The sequence below is a fragment of the Portunus trituberculatus genome, chromosome 39, assembly GCF_017591435.1.
Source record: "Portunus trituberculatus isolate SZX2019 chromosome 39, ASM1759143v1, whole genome shotgun sequence".
NCBI classification, from domain to species: Eukaryota; Metazoa; Arthropoda; class Malacostraca; order Decapoda; family Portunidae; genus Portunus; species Portunus trituberculatus.
This window is the reverse complement of record NC_059293.1, coordinates 10108504-10126003: the sequence shown is the minus strand read 5'-3', so window position 1 is coordinate 10126003 and position 17500 is coordinate 10108504. Positions and strand designations below refer to the sequence as shown.

Sequence of the window (17500 nt, the reverse complement as noted above, 5' to 3'; positions counted from 1 at the left end):
TAAAATGTTACACTAATTAGAATGTCAAAATAACAATAAATAAATACATCATCCCCCTTACCAAATGTGAGAATACACATCTCAGACAACTATGATACAAGAAATCTCAAACTATGATATATATTTCAGCACTGAAACATGAGCTTATGGAAGGCAACAACTTAGTGTTAAGAGGCTATGTTGAGAGACAGACTCCAGAGAACAACTTAACCTGATAACCTACCCAACTCTGAATGAAGTGCATCTTTTCTTAACTTTTCAGCAGTAACTTTTTCCTCTGTGGCAACCAGCTGTTCTTGCAAGGCCACAGTGCGAGCAGAGAGTGTGTGGGACTCTCTTTCTGCTCTCACTGCTGCCACTGAGCTTCTCTCTTCCCGCACTCCCTGGTGATGTAGCTCCTCCTTCAGGTTGGTCACTTCGTCCTCCAGTATGGCTATCCTCTGCTGGGCCTCATATTCAGCATTTTCAGCAGCCTGAAGAAAAATTTCTGATTATCACAGAAAATTGTTAACAGAGAGATCTGCTAGCAATTCCAGTGGTCTTGCTTGAAACTGAGATGGAACAATTATGGGACAGAAATAATGATAGGACACATCTCACCAATTAAAACATATCAATCACCAAAGTCCAAGCAGAGTTTAGTCAATCTTGACTGTCCTACAATTACTTCTACCTGTCAAATACCAACCTGAGACTGCTTAAAAGTCCTGTTATAATAAAACACAGTTTTTACCTGCTGTCTCTCTGTCAGCTGGTCCTGCAAGTCATCTCTCTCAGATTCCAGAGCCACAATTCTCTCTCGTGCCTCTTCAAGAATTTCTCTTATCCGTTCTGGCATCAACTATAGTATTACAAGAGAACAATCTTTAATGAAACATCCCATACTATCTGTATTCTAACACGAGTGAGCACACTGTAAGTCTCTCAAAAAATCTGTCCCAAATTTACTGGAGTTATTTATGTACATACAGAGGATAGAGATCATGCAGACAGCTATAACATTATAGTATCTGCCCATCAGTAATTACTGTTCCTCTGACCTGTTCTGTCTGATGGATGGAAGCTGATGCATTGAAACCTGAGGATTCATTTGAGGAAGGTGAGGCTTTAAGAGGGGGCGGTGATGGGGGAGGGCGTGGTGCTGGTGGTGGTGCACGAGGTTGCTTGAGTCCACTGTCAACTTTTGGTCCAACATGACGAAACATTAACGGTTTATTCTTTTTAGCTGAATTTAGTTGAATATTGGCTAACTTTAACTTTTTCTGTAAAAGAGAAATGGTAGTTAGATAAAAACATAAGCTATATATCAGAGGTACTAATAAAATTAAAACAATTAATTAGTATAAGAATCAATATAACCTCATTATCAGAAAACCTCAGTGTGTCAAGAAGTGAAAGGTTTAGAGGGGCGTGAAGCACCTCTAAGTGTTGAGTCTTGAGACGCATGTCCCGGATGGTGAGTTGCTGGCTCTCTAGTGCCTCCTGGTACTCCATCTCCTTCAGGCTGAATGAGCTGCCTCCCTTATCATCCTTCTTCTTGTCTGATATTAACTTCCGCAATTTGGTCTGCAATCTGAAAAAATTAGAATAATAGCTACCTTACTTTTCCCCTTTGTAAATAGTGTATTGATAATATCATCAGCAATATAACAATGAGTCCTGAAAATTGAACTTATCAACATATCACAAACATCTGTCACACCAAATTACGAAATGATTTGTTCTAAACTAACTTTTTTATTTTATCTTCTTGCCGGCATGAGAATTTTTTCACAGTGTAAAAATCATCACGCAAGCTGACCAGCTTCTCTAGGAGTTCCTCCCGGCTCATGTGACGCAGCCAATACATCTCCTCAGGGGCGGCTGCAAGACACACCACTCACTGCACCAAACCTCATCAAGCACAATGAACTCCAAACTATCTTCCAAGTAAGTGGAGAACTAATATGACTGTATAAATAAGTTCAATTAAGGATGACTGGCCATTCACTAGCCACAGCAATCAACATGTGAGTATTTCACCTAGATTTAGGAATATGTTGGTAACAAAAAATAAATAAATAAATAAAAAAAGTAAATAAATAAATAAAGAACCATGTTACATTCCATTTACAACAATGCTACAGACATGAACATAAGTCTGGACTGATGACCTAGAGGATAAATCAAGATGACTGATTTAGTTGCACTTCCTGCAGTCTACATATACACACACACACACACACATACTTTGAGCAGGGAGAGCCGTGTGTCCATCTTTAACAGGGACCTGGCAGTCATCACTGGTGGACATGCTTTAAACTATGAATTTCTAGTGCACCATCTGGGATTCTTGAAAGGAACACTGCTCAGCTGCTGTAATAAGAATAATAGTAACAGAGCAATAATACAATAGAGAAATAAAAGGATGTGGAAACAGAGTAGAAAGATAACACTGAAATAACATTGCCACTTTAATATGACGAGTATACTGGGTTAGACAAACATTGATTAAATTCAATAATTTCACAGCTGATTTTTTAACTTCGATATATCACAAAAAAAAAGAAAGAAAAAAAAGGCGTCATATTTTACAAAGAAATAAGCAGGGTTAGGAATTAATGTTATTGTGACTAATAATCCCACAGATGAATATAGCTGCTGGTGAGGCAGTATGAAATATCCTGTGTTATGAAGACTACTACTTGGCAATACTTGGGAGGATAGGGATGTTGGTGGTGGTGGTTGGTAGGAAGCCTCGGCGTGCCTCACCTTGTGTTTGTTTATGTTTGGAGCTCAACTCAACAAAGTGGAATGAAACTAATAGGCAAACTTCAACGCCTTTCGGTGCTGCCATCTAGGTTTGAATAAATGTAATGATAGAAAACGAGAATTTCAAGCAATAACTAATGCTACTTCCTCTGTACCACCTCGCGTTTCACCATCTTCTTAACCATTAGTGGCAATAAAAGTGTAGGCTTTTATATTTAGCAGGAAATAAATTGTACATATAAAAGGCGGACATTCATTCTTACCATTGTCTAAAAATGTGAATCTGTTTGACATACGTTTTCTTTTTAATCAAGGATTTTCATGCATGCTGCACTTGCTTTATATTTTATGAGTAATATTCTATTAATCTATTACTTGTTTCACTCAATTCCACATAAATTTCGAGTTTTTTTCGTCCAACATAATTTATTTCAATTTTCTTGTAAGTGGGAAAGAAACACAACAATGCATGTGATGAAGCTGTTATTTTATACAGTAATGGTAGTCCAAGCTGTTACAGGATTCAAGAACAGATACCACACTTATCTATCAGTTTGAGCCACTTAGATCTTTCACAAAGGCTTTTCATTCCACTTATGATATATGAAAGACCATTTGTGGTTTTCTAGAGCAAGCATAGGTACATACATACATATACTATATTGTGTAAAACACACACACACACACACACACACACACAGAGACTGCAGCAGACCAAACAGTGAAACACACACACACACACACACACACACACACACAGAGGACAGTTGCTATTGTTCCTGCTATCCTCCAAAGTAAAAAAAAAAAAAAAAAAAAAAAAAAAAAAATCAAAAGATTGCGCACTTATTTTCTGTTATTAAGAAAATTGTTACCAGCATGAATTTTTTGTTCCTAGGATTTATTTAGTAAGAAACTTGAAACACAATAGCCCAGTAGTGAATTCACAACCAGATCATATCAAAAATTTTCTCTAAATAAATTGTACCTGCTGCTGTCATCTAAATATCACACAACCTGTCCTCCTTCTGTAACATATATATATATATATATATATATATATATATATATATATATATATATATATATATATATATATATATATATATATATATATATATATATATTTTTGTTTGAAGTCTACATCAATGACTGTTGTTTAGCTTGTATTGTGTTTTCTCTAGCAGTCTTGTGATGTTTTGCTGGTTCATGTTCTTTTGAGATGTTCCTTTTTCTTTTTCTTCTTTCTCTAGATATCATTCGGTTTTATAAGACCATCTTGAAGGCCATCCTGAAGATGATCAAGGAAGACCAAAAGATGTCTAGAGAAAGAAGAAATAAAGAATGGAATATCTCAGACTTAACATCAACCAACGAAACATTGCAAGACTGCTAGAGAAAACACAATACAAGCTAAACAACGCTGTCACCATGTAGACTTCAACAAAAATGTACACTGGATGGCCTTCGCCCAATATATATATATATATATATATATATATATATATATATATATATATATATATATATATATATATATATATATATATATATATATATATATATATATGATAGAAAGAATTTACTTATATTTACATTTCTTAAAATATGTATGATTTTCACGTTTTATACAAAAATATAACAAGTACGACTAGCTCTGGAAGAATGCATCATCATGAAAACTAAAGTATTCTGAGTACTTCATACATTAACATGAAGGAATATTCACTTCTAGTGGACATAATGTTAATTAAACCAAATTAAAAAGTAAATTTATCACTGTACAATGCTGGGCTTCTTAGATGCTTTCATAACTTCCATTACAGTTCATGATGCATGAGAAAATGAGTGTGACGCCTACTGCTCCAGTTTACTTTTAAAATGTGTTCAACATTTTCATATAAAATAAATAACAACTACCTACTGGCCACACTACCTACATGGTGTGCCCATGCTCTATGTTGAGGTTCACTTGGGCAGCTTCTTGATGTGCTTCAGTTCATGAGTGAGCCAAATAGCAAAGGAGAGGGTGAGGAGGGAGCCAGACTGATGCATGGCAGCAAGGGCAGTGGGCACATAAAGCAGCAGAGTTGAGATGCCTAGACCAACCTGAAATATAAAGTAGCACTCCTGATTAAATCCTGCACAACCTAAAAGCTGGAAAACACAGGCATCATAATGTGCAGTTCATTTGTACACAACTGTTGCTCCCAAAAAGCAAAACAGTAAAGTGATTATCAAATGGATGGACCAATTTAGAGATGCCTTCACACTCCTCCTGAAACAGTTAGTCACAAGACCCTAGATCTCTGTATCCAAGGCTGATAGTGGAACTTATCACCTTGCTATATCATAATGGACTCGTCACTGCTCCCACAGCTCCCCAATTAAAACCCGTGCAAGCAAATATTCACAGAAGTCAAGGCTGCACCACATGCATTCACAATTGCTCTCCATTCAGTCCTGACTGGTAACTACTAACCTCTACCTTTACAAACAGCCTTCTTGCACTTAGCATTCTCTTAAGACCATAGATCTACCCATGGTCTTCTACCAGTCAGATTTGATCCAGCTATTCCCTTCCTGTGTTCTTTTTCCATCATATAAATGTGGAAAAGCCAACATAATACTTTTCTACCAAGAAACTCTTTCAATACCAGTTATCTGTACAGCAATCGCTCACGTATCCAGATTATAGCAGCCAAGGCCCTGGCGGATACGCGAAATATCTGGATATGCGGAATTTCCTCTCCTAATCTCTTATAAATTGAGAAAAAAACATGTACATAACCCAAATGGGTAAGAAAACAATGAATGAAAGCACATTAAATGATTGTGTATACAATAATGACTTTCTGGAGAATGATAGAATGATAACATATTAGATACCTGCTTCTCTAGAAAATGTGAGGGTTGGGAAGGTGCCATCAGCAGCGTCATGGCAATCTGCTGTTTCACTGCTGAACTGGACACTACCTGAGTCATTATTAGTGTGTTGAAGTGAGATAATGATAGTGAAGTATTCATTGTTTGTCTGGTGCAGCTTTCTATCTCTGTCTCAACATGATTTTTGTAATAGTGTTATTGTGAGAGCTATGTCATGTAAAGTTGTGATGATGAAGGCAGTAAGAAAAAAAAGTGTTTGAAAAGATCATAACAGTCTTATGATATAGAGAGATGGTGGAGAAGCCTGGCAGTGAGGCATGGGTGAGGCAGAGTCTTGGAGGGGGAGATAACACCCATGACGGAAGGGAGAGAGGAGGCCAGAATTGAAAGTCCAGCTGTCTCCCAATGATACATTTGTTTGTTTGTTTCTAGTTGTCTTCTCTTCTTGATGTTTCTCATTCTAATTCTCGTCAACTTATACCTGTCAGGCAAAAATTAGAGAGCTAAATGACACACCTCCCTACTTGACTCCTGGCCAAGTACTGTGTAGGGCGTGAGTCAGGCTATGACACAATCACACAAGACATTTAAAAATGGCTTCCTGACAGAAAGGTTATTCAATTATAAAAAAATAAACTAAAACTACAGAGCAGCTCATCTTGGCCATTTGATACTTGGAAGTTCTGCCTTGGAGTGTCTCAAAGAGAAATGTAAACAAACAACTGAACCTAAGTTCGCTTAAGTGCTGTGCTGCCTAGCGGGATCAAGGGATCGCTCACTCGGTAGGTTTGAATATGCTTGGGGGCAGCTCCAGATAGTAACGATCCGGATACACGGCGATTACTGTATTTTCTCATTTCTCGATCTTTATGTACTATGTGTGTTCTTCAGACATGTCATCTCCATTATATCTGATATCACCTTTTATCATGAAACTAATTTATCACAAATCCTTAACACACCATGGAAACTCACCTGCATCCAGGCCATTCCTCCGAGGGCTGAGGCAGCCATGTAGGCTCGTGGAGGTAACTTCACACCCCGTCTGGACCACACCATGAGGGCTGTGGCCAGTCCAAGAGAAACTGTACCCTGAGGAGATCATGACCATAAAGTAGATGGAGGAGGAGGAGGAGGAGGATACACACTGAATACATACATATATATCAAGACAAGTTTCTTAGACAATATAATAATGACATAATTAAGTCAACATCCTGCATGAAACTGTCATCAATATGCATCAATAATATCTACATAATGAAATATGTAGCTAGTAAACATTCCTCTCAAGAGGACACCAACCAAAATTCTGTGATCAAATTGCACAGTAGTGGGGTTTTCTGTGAAGTTTCTGAGTGTGGGAGAGAAAGCAAGGAGGTCACTGGGGATCCAGCGATCAGCGAACTTTGGGAAGGAGTTATATACCAGTCCAGCATCAAGACCAGCAACCAGTGCTCCTAGGGGGAAGAACACAAACTTGGTTAATTTTCTCTTCTGTAAATATTGCAAACCAACAAGTAAGATTTTCTGACGGAATGAGTTTATTAAGACCACTAATATTCACTTAGTGTGTCTTCCTTGTACTACACCCAGCTTGGGAGCACCATGGAAACAGTGAGACAATGATTTCTGGCTACTATGGATTCTGTATGTAAAGATTTCCACAATAGTATTTATGTCAAGCATCCTCAACACACCTTAAAAACTCTATGGAAAGTAGTCATGAATTATGATATATAAGGCTGTATACAACACAGTACACATACCAAGCTTGAGATACCCATGAATTATATTAACAATGGCATTCTTTAAGAAATTAAAAATCTCTGAAGAAATATTTTTACTGAAGTACAAACAAGATGCCTGGCCTCACCTGAGAGAGCAGTGAGGAACACCCAGCCCTTGGTGAGGTGTGCCAGTCTGCGGAACTTTATAGCTTGTGTTGTCACCTAGGAACAGTGATAAGACAATACTGTTATTACAAGTAAATGCAAAAAAATTTTCTTAAAACACTGACAGAAAACTATGCAGTGCAATGATACAACAATGCAATTAAGTCAAGCTTACAGTGACATCACTGACATTATGAGAGAACCATTAAGATATTTACAATTTTCAAAATATTTCCTTTACAAGTGTTTCCTTAAACATTCTAAATAGCTGAGCACCAGGTAACTTTGGTGCATTCAAACTTCAAATAATAACAATTCTCTTACAAATTTTTGATCTTTACTGAAAATTGGGCATGTTATAATTCATTCTTATATAATCACCACATTGTAAGTACATACACTTCAACACACACACACACACACACGCGTAGTGTAGTGGTTAGCATGCTCGACTCACAATCGAGAGGGCCAGGTTCGAATCCCGGGCCGGCAAGGCAAATGGGTAAGCCTCTTAATGTGTGGCCCCTGTTCACCTAGCAGTAAATAGGTACGGGATGTAACTTGAGGGGTTGTGGCCTCGCTTTCCCGGTGTGTGGAGTGTGTTGTGGTCTCAGTCCTACCCGAAGATCGGTCTATGAGCTCTGAGCTTGCTCCGTAATGGGGAAGACTGGCTGAGTGACCAGCAGGCAACCGAGGTGAATTACATACACACACACACACACCTGTTTGATTGCTTGAGGAGGATTGGTGATACCCAGAGCATTCCACAAGAAAAGGCTATAAAGGACAAATGCTGTGCCAAGATGGGCAGCCAAGCGGTACTGGGACACTCTTGGTACATCTGAGGGCTCCTTGAAGCGCTCCTTTTCTAAGCCAGACTTTACCATGTACCATCCCAACAATCCCTAAGGGAGAATACATACAGATGATATATCACTGCCTGAATGAAGACTTTAATTCTTATATTGCAATAATAATAAGTGAATAACATTTGTCTAATTTTCATTACACTAAATTTCATCTCTTGTTATTCCCATATTTCATGTTTCCCAAAATAAAGCAACCAACATTTGCATGTACAATCTTGTCTTTGCAAAGTGAAATGTGATGTTTGGAAGCAATAATCCATCTTTGCTGGTGACAGCAGTCCCTTAATAAAAAATACTATAGCAAGGCATTGTATAACAGTGAAAATTACTTATTTCAGGACTTCATATAGAACATCTTCACAACAAAACACTGTTGTCACATTCTCACCTGGAATCCAATCAAGGCTCCACAAGCTACAATCCTTTTCTTGAGAGCCCGGGTGAACCAGCCCTTGTGCCAGAAATATGCTGCTGGCAACAGAAAGGCAGTGCCAATGCAGCGGCCCCACTGCCTATGGCCGTACTCCATCCACCAAATGAATTTAAACTCTTGTAGACTTATTTCTTGGTTCTTCCTGTCAAAGAACAGGGCTTCCAGAAATGTTTCCAGGAATAGAAAGCTAATATGCTAAATGTGTGGAGTCACAGGGGGCCTACTTTGAAAAAAAATGTTGATAAAAACTATAAAAAGTTGTTATGGTGGCAACTATCCATCCATGACTATTACTTTGATCCATGGGTGCAGTAACTTTCTGACTGACAAAGCATTATAAACAGGCCCCAAGGATTCTAGAGCAACACATTTGTCCCCCATAAAATTCTAATTCTAAAGATAACTGGTTCAGATGCAGATTTCCCACTGATAGTACACTATTACAAAGACACAGAATGCTGAGGCAACTGAACTTTACACGTTAAACTATGCACTAGGTGAATAAGGAACTTACATCATGAACTCTGGATACTGCTGGTACTGAGCAAATTCCTTTTCCCACTCAGCTTGAGAGAGAGGTGGTCGCTTCCCAAACAGGTGCCAGTCGGTCATGGACAACCCAGACTCAGTGAGGCGAGTGAGTCCACCTAAGCCAAGGAGAGCTTTCATGTTTACTTTACATAGTACAGACTATATTATGTAAATGGACAAAGAAATGTACAATTTAAAGCTTAAAGAGAAACTAACATGGAAAGAAATTTATATACACATAGTTACTAAAAGAAGACTGGTTAACTCATGCTAAAGAAAAAAAGAAAACTCCATTATCAAATATATGAGCAATATTTTCATTGATAAATGACAACAATTTAAGTAAACCATGCAAAGTAAGCCAATGTTTTCTTGTTGCTTCAAACACTTATACAAACCTGTTATGTACTTTGGAAGAACATCAATCAAAAGCTGCTACAACCTAGATATATTACAAATCCTGATCTCTACTGCAGATTTTCCATCATTTTAGTTATAAGAATATGATCTCTATTGCTTTATGGATTTTTAATAGCAGCACCACTGAAGTAAGATCTCTAAAATGCACACAGCCTCACCAATGACCACTGCCCCGAACACCATGCCAGAACATCCAAATAGCCAGCGGCCGACCCACTTCCTCCCCAATTCGGGCACTTCATCTGCAGCAAGACGCTGAGCCCCCTCGCCAGTGAGTGTGACAGTGGTGCGCCTCAGACATGGCTGGATGTGTGTAGCCTGGAATGGAATAGTCATCAAAGTGTGTTCTTCTTAAAGTATTACTATCATTACAGAGCTGAAGAGTATAGCAAAGGCATGAAGAAGCTAAATTGTTGATATGACAGATTTGATACCAGATATTTTCATATTGTAAAATCACCATAGTATGAGATTCTTGCATACATTCCACATCAGAAGCACTCACTATCAGGGGTGTGACAACACTGAGGTGAGTACAATTACAATAGCGAACTGTTATTTGTTGTATGATAGTTTTTCATACAACATGAAATAAAACATTTGAAATAAGTGATAAATACAATATATCTTTTCTTCAGTGTACAATAGGCAGAAAAAAGTAAGATTTTGGGAGAGAAAGCATTACAGCATTACCTAACACAGACCAAGGAAGCTTCTGTCCCTTTGAAGTGCAATGAAAGTCATGCTAACAGTATTTTCTCCTTATAGTACAACTAATAGCTACATCTTAGCGGTTCAGGAGAGGCTGAAACATTTGGCTGATGTTAGGTAATGCATATCTATGTTCCTCGCCCCCAAATCCTGCTTTCTTACCCGGTCTCTCACCCTTCCGTGCACTAAGGAGAGGCGATGAACGAAACTGATATAATGTAAGAAACTGGAGATTTGTTGAGGAAATGAAGAAAGGATGGAGACACTAGGAAAACTATCGACTGGAGAGAAGTGGCAAACAATTCAATTATATGCAAACACATCAATCTCTCAGATAATAATGGTTGCGTAGTTGTCCCCTGTCTCCTCCATGCCCCCGCCCCCGTCATGGCAGTGGTGGCCTCTGTGCCGGGTGCCTTGCCGCCTGCTGGAACACCACCACCAAAGACATCTATGATGATGCAACACCTCTGAAACTCACCTTAATACACCGCACGGCAGGCACAGAGCGACACAGCTTGGACACTAGGCACAGGGCACTCATGATTCCTCCTTGGCGTATGTGGTAGTCAAGGGCGGAGTGCTACGTGCAGACTGTCACACTCGGGGCAGGAAATGTAAAGCACCTAAACAGTCCCGCCTTGAGCACCAAGTTGTGTAAGTCTTGACCTGCGCACGGATTCCTGTTATACAAGACACATTAAATAATTATGCTTCACGACTGATTCACTACTTAGAAAATGATGTAGATAATTATAAGTTTTATTAGTATTATGTTTGTTAAGCATACTATAGCCTACAAAAATAGAAACTCAAGGAAAAATAAAATGTCACTTGTCAAAGAAAATGTACTTTTTTATGATAGACTCCGAAAATTTCTGCGTGTTTTCGTATTTCCTACCAATGACTTAAAACTGTTTCAAGAAGATTTCCAATGGATCTCATATTCTCATTTATAATCTTTTAACTTAATTCCGTAGGGATTGGCACCTGCAATAATTTCTTTTCTTTTCTTTCACTTGTCCAATTGCTTTCACATAAAAAAGAAAGAAAAAAAAATAGATAATGACGAGCAGGATAGTGTTCCAGTAAAAATAGTAATAAGATAATGATGTCCAGCATGAATGAACAACACACACACACACACACACACACACACACACACACACACACACACACACACACACACACACACACACACACACACACACACACACACACACACACACACACACACACACACACACACACACACACACACACAGGATGATAAGTTTTTTTGGAAAGTGAAAAATGAGAGAGTGGGGAAGTGGTGGTTCAATGGGAAGAAATAGATACTTTGTTAAAGGAACAGCCAAAGGAAAGGAAAGACATAAGAATATCGTATACTAATATGGATGGTTCTTATCGAAAAGGTTAGAATGTATGGACCATCTGGAATGAGACAAGCCAGACATTATGTGTATAGTGGAGACGAAGCTAAGGCCAAACATACAAGTGGACTGATTTGGGGATGGAAATTATAGATTGTGGAGAAAAGATAAGAGTGAAGAAGGGTGGAGGTGGTATAATTGTGTTGGCAAGAAAGGACTTGACAGTGAAGAACGTGAGCCTCGGCAGGGATGGTGAAGAAGTGGTGGGCCTTGTGGTGACTGATGGAAGGCAAAATATCAACATTGTAACTGTGTATGTACCACCAAAAACAAGTGCATGGCCAAATGAACAGTATGATGACATGGTGAGAAGCACAATAGAGAGAATGAAGATCGAAGTTGCAATAAAAGACAGAGTTGTTATAGTTGGCGATTTCAACTGCAAAGAATTCATGTGGGAAGAGTTCAAAGTGGGGAATGGTGGGGAATGGGTGAGCAGTTGCTGGACTTTGCAATGGAAAATCTGTTGACCCAGTGGGTGAGGCACCCAACAAGAGGTCGGCAGGGAGATATCCCATCGAGACTGGATTTGATATTTACAAAAGGAGTACAGCTAAGACAAGGGATAGAACATGAGTGCCCTTTGGGAAAGAGTGACCATGAATTGTTGAAGTTTTGTCTGGATGGGAGCTTGAGAGTGGAAAATGGGGATGGATACAAGGAGGAGCACTTAAACTGTGCCAGAATGAGATATGACTTGAGGAGGTATTTTGGCAACATGGACTGGTCTGCAATGTACCAAGAAGTACGCATTCAATTAAAATACGACAAATTCATGGAAATATACAATAAAGCCATGGAGAACTTTGTGCCAAAGTACACCGAGAAAACTCTAAGGTGAAACCAGTGGTTCAATAAAAATTGCGAGAAGACAAAAAGTGAGAAAGAAAAAGCATGGAGAAAGTACAATAGGATTAATGAGGAAGTGGAGAGAGAAGCATACAGAACTGCAAGAAATAGATATGTTAACGTGAGGTGAAAAGCACAAAAAGAATATGAGCAAAAAATAGTGGAAAATTGTGAAAAGGATCCAAAAATATTTTATAAATTTATCAACAGTAAACTCCAGAAGAAAGAAATAGTTGAAAAGTGAAAGTTGGGGATGACGTATATGAAGATGTCTCTGATATTGTTGGAAAGCTGAATGATTGCTTCTGTAAAGTATTCACAAACGAAACAGAATTCAATGGGAGCATACTACCTGAAGAGAAACAAATGCAGGATGTGATAGTCTCAAAGAGTGACATTGAGAAAGTTGTAAATGGCATGGATGTCAACAAGTCAATGGGTCCGGATGGAGTGTCTGGTAGAATGTTAAAAGAATGTCAAGAGCAGTTGCTGGAACCAATCTTGGATATCGTGAAAACATCGATTACAACAGGACAAGTGCCAGTGGAGTGGAAGAGGGCAGAGGTAGTACCAATATACAAGAGTGGATGTCGAATGGAGCCATTGAATTATAGACCTGTTTCACTGACTAGTATTATATGTAAGATATGTGAAGAAGTGATTAAAGACAAGTGGTGTGAATTTCTAGAAAGTGAAGGAATCTTAAGGGAGAACCAGTTTGGCTTCAGAAAAGGAAAATCATGTGTATCAAGAGTGGTTGATATTTTACAGGAGCGAGACGGTTGGGTCGACTGTGTGTACCTGGATTTGAAAATAGCATTTGATAAGGTTCCACACAACAGTATAATGTGAAAGCTGAGAAATATTGGGGGGATAAGGGGAACCCTGGCAGACTGGATGAGAAACTACCTGACAGGCAGGGAAATGAGAACAGTGGTGAAGGGAGTGAAGTCGGAGTGGAGAAGAGTGACCAGTGGAGTCCCTCAAGGTTCTGTGCTTGGTCCCATCATGTTTCTGATCTATATAAATGATATGCCAGCGGGAGTGAAAAGTTACATGAGTATGTTCACAGATGACGCAAAGATTATGAGGAGAATAAGAAACGTGGAAGATTGTAACATGTTGCAAGAGGATCTGAACAGGATATATAATTGGAGTGTAAAATGGCAGATGGAGTTCAACATTAACAAAAGTCATGTAATGAGAATGGGCAAAAGCAAATATAGACTGTATAAGGAGTACCAGCTGGGGAGAGAGATAATAACTGAAGTCAGTGAAGAAAAGGACTTAGGAGTGATTATACAGAACAACTTATCACCAGAAAAGCACATTAACAGAATATTTGGAAAAAAACTTACAACACACTCCAAAGTATTGGATTCTCATTCAACTACTTGGATGAGAATATGATAAAGAAAATATTAACCACCTTAATTAGACCTCAGTTGGAATATGCAGCGGTGATATGGTCACCACATGTGAAGAAACACGTGAAGAAACTAGAAAGAGTGCAGCGGTTGGGAACGAGGAGGATACCAGTTTTTAAGGAGGTGCCGTACGAGGAGAGATTAAGAAGACTGGATTTACCCAAGTTAGAAGAAAGAAGAGAGGGAAGATATGATAACAATATATAAAATAGTAAATTAAATGGATATCCTAGATAGAGAAGACTTCATAAGGATGTCTCCCAACAATCAACTGAGAGGACACCCAAAGAAAATACAAAAGAACAGTTGTATGGGAGATGTCAAGTATAGCTTCCCTTATCATGGCATTCACAAGTGGAACAAATTGAGTAGAGAGGTGGTGTGTGCAGTGAGTGTCAGTCAGATGAAGGACAAACTTGATAAATGTGGACAAAGAGACAGGACATACAGAGCCAAGCTTGGGCCCTGTAAATCACAAATAGGTAAATACACACACACACACACACACACACACACACACACACACACACACACACACACACACACACACACACACAGAAAAGGGCAGTGAGATTCCATTTATATTATAATTGTCTCCTGGGAACAACTGTACGAAAGAGTCAGACCTTAAGGGCGACCTCTTGTTTCGACAGTATCTCCATATAAAACAGAGTTAGAATCATAAACTGAAAAGAAAAATAAGACAAAGGCGCCAAGAGAGAAGACTAGAAGAAAAAGAAACTAGCGATGACTGCATAAAAAAAAAACGACTTAACAAAGAAGATGACAAAACCGAAAAAAAAAAAAACCAAAGCAAGAGAAAGTTGGACCATCCTGGTTTCAAGACAGTGATAGAGACAGTGAAGATGGAGAGTCAATTAAGTGTTTGTATTGCAATGACACATTTGGTGAGAGGGGAAGGATAGGTTTGTTGTACGTACTATTTGCAAACGGTGGGCTCATGAACAACGTGGAGGGATAGATAATGATAAGGAAGTTGTGTTTGTGAGGGATTTGTGCCAGTAAGGATTTGCTACTTCATGTTCAGTTTGAGGGGTCCATCTTACCCCGTCATTTTGTTTTTGGTCCAATAAAAAAGTATTTTTTAAAATCTTGTGTCTCATTCTTTTTTTTTTTTTAAACCATGACCCTGATGTAGACTTCGAACACAATACTTCAAAGCACCACCACAAACCCTAAAACTATCTAAAATTTAATAAATGTGGTTTCTAGACTCAATAGTTTGTTAAGTAGTCTGTCTCACTCCAGAGTCGAGCCTTGTGCTGTTCCAGCCGGTGCCCTTGCCTCGCCTTAGCAGTGCTGACCGAAGGGACATCTTGGAACGGCGTTGGCTCTCCGATGAAGTCATGGACTTGGGCTCAGGAAATATTGTAGAGACGTTTTCCAGAGACTCGCGGCCTGTACGCCTGTGGCGCGGCCTTCACCCTATCGCCGCTCCAGCCCGGCGACATGTCTGTTCCTGGAGGTGGTGAACCGCTCTTCACTGCTGCACCTGGATTCCATGGCGAATTATGGCCGCCTGGCGGGTACCCGCTGGCTGCTGCTGTCCTCTTACAGTGCGAGGCGCAGCGGCCAGATGGCTGTGTACGATTCCATGTGTACAACAACCTGTCCGCCTGCACGACTACAATGGTAGCGCAGCTGCATGAGCTTCACGTGCCGCCGCCTGGCACCATATAGTGCGGCCTGTGCACCACCAGAATGATGGATACAACTGCATTCTGTGCTGTACGGCCGGGCCAGCATGGCACGTACCACACCTGGTGATGTGCCTGTAGCAAGGAGTGGTGCAGCCCTTCCCATCCGTGCCTGCTGGAAGAGGCTGCTGAGGAGATGCACTGCATAGATTACTGACATGACTGGGAAAGACGGCTGCCCGTGGGAAGGTGGGAAGGAGAGGCAGCCCGGGCCAGGCCAGGAGGTTGCCCGTGGAAGGAAGGGGAACAAAACGAAGTTTGCGTTGATTGATCCTGAGTTAGTTCCATTTGGACTAGATTTTATTGGTTATCATTACGTGGGATTTTTCTCCTAAATTTTCATTCTATATCAAGCACCAAAGCAACTCTGAGCTAATTAATAGCAATCGCATAATTTTCATTTAACCCAAAAGAAATTCCTACGACAACATCTTCATCAGTTGGCGTAACTTGTACACATCACCGTCACAACATTCCCTTGAAACATCCCTGGCCTAGAGCAAGGCTTCTCAATGTAGGGCCATATGGTCCCCCATGGGAAATTTTCAGGAGCCACAGAACAAAATTAGGAAAATGTGGGACCACGGGGGAGACAGAGAACTTCCTAAGTTTGTGTTGCTCATATAAGTTTCATATTTTCATATTTGTTTTATGTTGTGTTGTCAGGTGTTCACTGCTTCATTTAGTCATTTCATCGTCTTTTTGATGTAATCCTGGTAACATTCACTTCAAGTGAGTTAGCAACACTGGATTCAGGGCTGCTATGTTTATCCTTTTACGGATATACTGTCCCATTTTGGTCTGTTTGTCCTTAAATTTTCCTGAAAAAGACCTGAAAAGCCTTAATCTGCTTTTTCTTTTATTTAATTTTTTTTATTCAGTCCCTATATTTTTTTTATGCTTACAAGTCAACGATCATTAGTATATTTACTTCCCATGATGTATTAAGTTAGGGGGTGAGAGACGAGAACTCAAATTACCTTGGAGGGGACCACTGCCGAAAAAAAAAAAGTTGAGAAACCCTGGCTTAGAGTATTCCTCCCAATGCTTGCGCCAAGGAAGCATACTTTGAAAAAACTTCTTTTATGTAAGGGGGAAAAACTGGCCAAGGACAACAAAGACAATCAAACAAAAAGGCCCACTGAGATGACAGTCCCCAAACAAGATCAAAAGAGTTGGTCCAAAGAATGAGATAAATGTCTTAGAACTTCCTCTGCGCCGCACCTCTACTGTATTCAGAAGCCTCTAGTTGAAATTACACGTTCTTGTGGCTAACGAAATTTCTACATTATTAACGGGGATAAACACGCTTGAGAATACAGTTAATCATTTATATAACCTTTGTAAACTGTCGTGATGAGAGAGTGAAGCGTCTCTAAATACAGGTCATAATGTGGGGAGCTTCTACTCTCAAGACGTCCACCCATGATGTCCGTTCAAAAGCAAGAAAATTCCTCGCACTCAACAAACTTGGTAATACAAACTGTAGGTAGCGTTCCGTGTCGAGATAAAAGTGCTGTTTCGCTCTTACAGGTGATAAGGGACTTTTTTTTTCGATTTGTCCATTTATAATTATATCT

The 17500-nt window shown here is 39.5% G+C and overlaps 2 protein-coding genes across 2 annotated transcripts in view; both read right to left on the bottom strand.

Annotated features, from left to right (window-relative positions):
* LOC123515708 (protein fantom-like) overlaps positions 1-2657 on the bottom strand; it is an 11385-nt gene extending 8728 nt beyond the window's left edge. Inside the window, 6 exon segments of the mRNA XM_045274530.1 lie at positions 224-473; positions 734-841; positions 1041-1262; positions 1420-1573; positions 1734-1863; positions 2230-2657. Coding sequence (XP_045130465.1) covers positions 224-473; positions 734-841; positions 1041-1262; positions 1420-1573; positions 1734-1863; positions 2230-2293 — 928 coding nt within the window. The 5' untranslated portion in view covers positions 2294-2657.
* A 1645-nt stretch (positions 2658-4302) lies between these two features.
* On the bottom strand, positions 4303-11164 carry LOC123515582 (cytochrome c oxidase assembly protein COX15 homolog). The gene is made up of 9 exons (XM_045274327.1): positions 10975-11164; positions 9941-10100; positions 9346-9478; positions 8787-8973; positions 8252-8434; positions 7511-7586; positions 6940-7094; positions 6610-6726; positions 4303-4857 (listed from the first exon to the last, which is right to left on the bottom strand). The coding sequence occupies exons 1-9, from the start codon at positions 11035-11037 to the stop codon at positions 4717-4719; spliced, it is 1215 nt and encodes a 404-aa protein (XP_045130262.1). The 5' UTR covers positions 11038-11164; the 3' UTR covers positions 4303-4716.
* Positions 11165-17500: the final 6336 nt, after the last annotated feature.

Bases quoted from the DNA above. Each gene is read 5' to 3' on its own strand.
- LOC123515582 (XM_045274327.1), bottom strand. From the start codon at position 11,037: ATGAGTGCCCTGTGCCTAGTGTCCAAGCTGTGTCGCTCTGTGCCTGCC. The intron at 7,587-8,251 runs GTGTGTGTGTGT...CACTGTTCCTAG, and splicing joins CTCCTCAAGCAATCAAACAG to GTGACAACACAAGCTATAAA. The intron at 7,095-7,510 runs GTGAGGCCAGGC...TCTTCCCCCTAG, and splicing joins GTTCCTCACTGCTCTCTCAG to GAGCACTGGTTGCTGGTCTT.